The sequence below is a fragment of the Oryzias melastigma genome, linkage group LG13 (genome assembly GCF_002922805.2).
Source record: "Oryzias melastigma strain HK-1 linkage group LG13, ASM292280v2, whole genome shotgun sequence".
NCBI lineage: Eukaryota > Metazoa > Chordata > Actinopteri > Beloniformes > Adrianichthyidae > Oryzias > Oryzias melastigma.
The window spans coordinates 7,091,243-7,097,242 of record NC_050524.1 but is presented as its reverse complement, the minus strand read 5'-3'; the positions used below and the strand labels follow the sequence as shown (position 1 = coordinate 7,097,242).

The window sequence follows — 6,000 nt, the reverse complement described above, 5'->3', positions numbered from 1 at the left end:
GTAATTTGTATGATATTCACTTCCAGCTGATGATGTCGGATACCATCTTGTCTGTAACCAGGTTCCTGTCACATCATCCGTTTGTTAATTTGTTAATTTCTCTTCCAGTTGTTCTTCAACTGTCATTTCTAGTTATTTCATAAAAATATGATGTAAGCAAAAAGACGTCCAATCACAACAATTGGCCGAAGTTGAATTTAATAATGATATAATGAATATAATAACCCTTTTTTTTCCACGGCTCCTCAAACAATACCTGAATACATGAAAATGTCACTTTAATATGGCAGGATTTTAAGTTTAAAGCTGTTCATTAAAGACATTTTGTTTTGTTGCTGTAAGAAAATATGAGTTTCTCTGTGAACAGGTATTTTCATTAATAGTTTTAAACCCTTACTATGATATATTGTATCCATTAAAGTCATACAGTAAACCTCCCAGCTGATACGTTTCCCTGTTTCGTCTGAAGGCTCTGCAGGAGGAGGTGCCGATCCCCGGCACTGACATGAAACTGGGCTATCTGAGCAGCAGGACTGCTGGTTACAAGTCCATCCTGAGAGTGATCCTCACCCACTCCACCATCCCTTTCAACCTGATGAAGGTCCACCTGATGGTGGCTGTGGAGGGCAGGCTCTTCAGAAAGTGGTTCCCCGCAGCTCCCAGCCTTTCCTACGACTTCGTCTGGGACAAGACTGACGTGTACAGCCAGAAGGTGTACGGGCTCTCCGAGGCCTTCGGTACGGGGATCTTACAGATAATTCAGCTCCTTTCCTTTCATCCGCACCACCTGATGCTCTGTCCTTTTTATCTTATGTCTTTTTTTTCTGTAGTCTCCGTAGGCTTTGAGTATGAGTCATGTCCAGACCTTATTCTGTGGGAGAAGAGAACTGCTGTGCTGCAGGGCTATGAAACCACTGCCTCCAAACTGGGAGGATGGACAATAGACAAGCACCATGCTTTGAATATCCAGAGTGGTGAGTCATTTACTAATCCCTTTTCTAAAATATTCCATGCCACTTTAGAACTTAGCATGAATTCACTTCAACTGTTTTTAATAGTTCCTTTAATTTATGAAAGCAATTTGTAAGTCTCAAACTGTTTGCAAGTGAACCCTGGTGTGCTTTGTTACAATACAAAAACCAAATGAGCAAAATTCATTTACTTTACGAAATCACTATGAAATATCAAAAAAATCTGATGTTTTTTCTATTTTATTTGTTCTTGTGTTACATTTTTGATCACACAGATACATGAATGACCCAAATCTGCTGTTTGTGTTAAAGCATAAACAGTTTTTTTGACAATCAAATCTTTATTTCACATACTTGAAATGTGGCTGGTGCGTGCAAAACGTTTCACTTTCAAACAGTAAAGAAGCAGAAAAAAGGTTGTGAGGCATTTTCAAATTTAGTACCATAAACATGCGATGTTTTTACAAGGGCAGATAACCGATATTTCCATTTCAACTGTAGCCGATAGCCGGTATTTGCCAACATCAATATTTAAGTGTCTATAATTACTTTAAGTTTGCTTTTTGCTTCTTTATAAGATATACACAACTGTTTTTCACCGTACAATCACATTATACCTGACCTTTTTAACAAAAGAAAAGGGAATAAGTATCACTTCAAAACTTAAAAAATATATCTGAAAACATTCAGACCATTCACTGACTATTAGACATAACTTTAAATCATCATCTCTCCATTGTTGAACCTTTATTTATACAGGAAGGTTGATTGAGAACAATTGATACAGAAGCAACACAGCAGGGTAATAATAAAAACATGACATCTACTCACATCAATAATTTAAATATTTACAATAAAAAGTCTACAGGAGGCATCAGTTAATGATTACAATAAAAAGGCAGAAAGAAACCCATTAAAAAGTTAAAGTTAAAAAATATCTGCATTGTCAGGGATCTATTAGGAACAACATGTATACCTATCAAATATAAAGTATATATGAAAACAGTCACGTTTTATGTCTAAGAAAAGTGTATAAACCCTTAAAACATCTAGACACCTCGCAGACTTCACCTATCGTAGGTTATTTTAGAACGTAACCCTCGCGATAAACAAAGAAACATTAAATCTTCTTTGTGTTTCACTTTTTTTGAGGTGAATTTAATGTTTTGTTGGCACAGCTAAAAGACAGTGGAAGGTAAATCTTTGGGGAGCTCCTGTCACTATTAAGGCTTTAGGACTCTCATCACCGAGGATGATCCGATTGATGCTAAACCTGCTCCTTGAGAACCGCTTCTCTCTCATGCCAGACATGCCAGCCCAACACCACATTTGGCGCCGTCTTGTCTTGTTGCTGCCCGGCGTTTTTTTTTTTTTTGCTCATCTCTGGTTTAATTGCTGTCAGCCTGTTTCTCCCGGCAGCAGCCGTCCCTGAGATTAAGTCTCGTCCCAGGAAGGGGGACGCCTGGCTGATCGTTTCTGATGGCCCACATGTTGTTGGGCTCCAAGAACCAAATCACCGAGTACCACCAGGAGCAGAGCGCCATGCAACAGATGCCGAATTTCAGATCTGATTACTTTTTACCAAGCAGCATCTTTCCATTTACATATGAGAACCTTTTCCATGGAAATGATCTGAATATGTCAGAAAAAAAGGAAAAAACATGTTTTTCATTTGTTATGAGGTGAAACTCCAATTTGTCTCAATAAGATTTCTTAAAAGAAATTATCCTGTCCTTTTAAGGCAAAATTCAATTTTAAATTTGTTTTAAAAATCATATTTATGTGTATTGTTCTGATAATTGGAAATATGTCCAAAAATAAGTTTACATTAAAAAAAGAAAGAAAAGTTTCATATGTCTAATGTAAGTTTATCAATACACCTCCCCCTCCAAATATATCATATTCAAGCACTCACATAAGTTTCTAATCCAATCATGTTAAAAGTGAGACTAGAATCACACATTTTAAGATAGATTTGTCTTAAAAAATTAAATTAAAATTATTTTTTACTTCTGTCCTGCTGTTGTCAAATGCATTTTTACTGTGTTTTGAGTCCAATAAAACTTTCTCTAAATTTTTCACAAATATAAGTTCTGCCTAAAAATATTCTATAAAGTTAAAAAAAAGTATTTTTGAGAGATTTTGCTTAAAATAGGATATTTTACAGGTTAAATGACTCAAGACGTTCAGGATTTGTTGTCGTAAAGACCTACTTTGAAGAAAATTATGTTTTTGTTGGATTTTTGTCATGATGGAGGAAATATATAGACAAAATTATACTCAAAATTACAGTTCTAAGTATTTCTTTATTTAAATTGTTTTAAATCGGGAATTAAATGAAAAAAAAGCCATTAAAAAGACTCCAAGATTGCATCTGACTTAAAACTGTGATCGTAATGTTACGGTAAATGTTGTAAGAGTCTGTAAACAGGTGGATGATGGGAAATGAGTGCAGGCTTACTCTATGCCAACAATTCTTCCCACAACTCTTGAACTCCTGCAGTTCTGCAGAAACTAGCCATTAGATAAAGACGTGTTTTTTTTTTGTTTTGTTTTCTTATTTTGGCTAAAAACGGCCTAATCATGATAAAAAAGAACCCATCTGGGAACGCTTTGAAAAAATATCAAAAGATGCTTAAAGTGGGTGTTTAAAACAAGATAAAATATAAGTTAATTTATTTCAAGTGTAATGAGATATTTAAACTAGAAACTAGACACAAATGGTGAGGTTTTGCAGAAATACAAACACTAAATGCTTCTGTGGGTAGAACAGGGTTTGTGTTTTGGGAGTGGGTGTAGTTTCTGTGTTCTCACAGAAATTTCCCCTGCTCCGGAAAGTCGCTTCTTTCCCTGCAGTTTCATCCTCCAGTGCAACCTTTTTATTTTAATTTCAACCAAAGGCACATGGAGCAAAAATCACAAATAAACCCTTTTAAATATCGCTGTGGATTTTAATCAACATGAGGTTTTCTTGTCGATTTCTCATCTGATAGACTTTTAAATTGGATTGCAGCTCACATAGAACACACACACAAACTCACCCGTATACATGAATCTTTTTATTTGACCGAGTCAGTGCAGTGGCAGCACTGTTAGCTAACTCGTCATAGCTTGAGGTTTTCTATTCAACCTATTTAGGTGGGTTTTTAATAACCAAAATAAAACTACCAAAACATAATTTTAGTGGCTCTGAAACTTTTTATTACTCATGTTTAGTTAGATTTGATCATTTTATAAAGCTCATCTTTCAATACCTACACTGTTTACGCACAAGAACAAAAACTGTTTGCCTAATTTGTGCTTTTATTTCTTTGATTTTACCTTTTAAATGCTGTATTTTTAGCACTATATGGCACATCGGATTATAAAGCACCCCATCAATCAATGTTCTGTTTCAAACTTATGTCATACAGTATATAAGGTCCATATTAAGGTGCAGACAAAAAAGTCAGAGATAAGTTCATCAGTCCATCAGACTTTATTAAGTTTATTTTTTAAGTTTACTAGAACACGTGCGCCCCCTACAGTTGGAAGAGGTTTGGTGCAAAATATCAAAGTGGTGCAAATCTGGTGAATCTTGCTCCAGGCTTTTTCTTTCAGAGTTCTAATCCAATATATGTAAAACTTGGTGTTATAGAATTCCAGCCAGGCACAAACTGCCGTTATGTATTTTTCCCTACATGATCATTTTTCAAACAGTCCGAGTTATTAGTCAACACGATTTAACTTTCAATGCGCACCCAAAAGCCACGCGTTTTGTACGGAGAGACCAAAAACAGTAGTTAAAAACTCACACGACTTGAGAGTACAACTATAGCCCAAAACGCAAATTTATGTCAACTTTTTATTGGAAGTAGCCGCTTGAACAAGAATGCCGACGGCGGACTGAATGTAGCTTAACTCCCAACCTTGTTTGCAACAAGTAAAAACAGACTGACAGCTAAAACAAACTGTACTGTGACTAGGCTAACAACACAACCTTCATAGTAACACAAAAAAACCTGTCTGACACCGCTAAACGTTAGCTGTTAGCAACTTAAGTGTATTAATAGGAACACCCAAGCTAGTTTATGAGTTGTTTAGCGGCTGGTAGCGGCTTCAGTGTATTTACAAGACTCAACTAAGTTTGAGTTGTTTGCTAGTTGTAAAAAAAACAGACTGATAGCTGAAACAAATGTTACTGTGACTATGCTAACTACCATCCTTGTTAGTAACACAAAAAACCCAGTCCGACACCACTAAACATGAGCCGCTATACGTTAGTGGCTTTAGTGTATTTAGAGCTACACCCAACTAAGTTTACGAGTATTTTGCAACTCGTAGAAATATGGATACAGCTAAACAAGCTTAGCTGTGACTACGCTAGTCCCTACCTTGTCAGTAACACAGTCTGACACCGCTACATGTTAGCATATTAACAAAAACACCCAACCAAACATTTTGACAGAGTGCTGTGTACCTCTAAAAATCGTTTGGACATAAGTAAACCCAACCAGACATAATTCATATATAATTCACACCAGAATAAACAGTGTACTGTTTTTTTTTTGTTTTTTTTTTAATAAGTGCGCCTCATAGAGCAGAAAATATGATGATGTGCATTTTATGTAATTTTCACAAATCTTGGCTTTACTTTAAGTTTTTAAGTCAAAAAAATGTTTTATTATGTAAAAAATGCTTTTAAATAAAATTTGGTTTGATTTGAGGCTGTCCTGAAGGCTTCGTTTAGGTCTTGGTTGGGCAACAGGTTGAAGTAAACTCTTTAGTTTTAATTAATTTTGAAGGTAATATTCTAAAAATGCATCAAGAAATAAGCATAGGTCTGATCTTCCGCATGCTTGGCATGCATCATTTTACAGACGAGAGGTTTTAGTTTCTCTTAAGATTCAAATTAAGCTCGAACCGAGACGTTTTCTGTCACGGCGAGATGTCAAGCTGCAGGCTGTGTATGTTAATCACCCGGGTGATACCTCACATTCACTCCAGTTGAGTTCAATGATACTTTATTAATCCCAGGAGGGAAATTCAA

At 35.8% G+C, this 6,000-nt stretch overlaps 1 protein-coding gene across 10 annotated transcripts in view; it reads left to right on the top strand.

Annotated features, from left to right (window-relative positions):
• Positions 1-6,000, top strand: part of tenm4 (teneurin transmembrane protein 4) — a 264,928-nt gene that overhangs the window by 201,935 nt on the left and 56,993 nt on the right. For all 10 annotated transcript variants that reach the window (XM_036214986.1, XM_036214994.1, XM_036214992.1 and 7 more), the window contains 2 exons: positions 470-737; positions 831-974. In XM_036214986.1, coding sequence (XP_036070879.1) covers positions 470-737; positions 831-974 — 412 coding nt within the window. The remainder of the gene's footprint in view (positions 1-469; positions 738-830; positions 975-6,000) is intronic.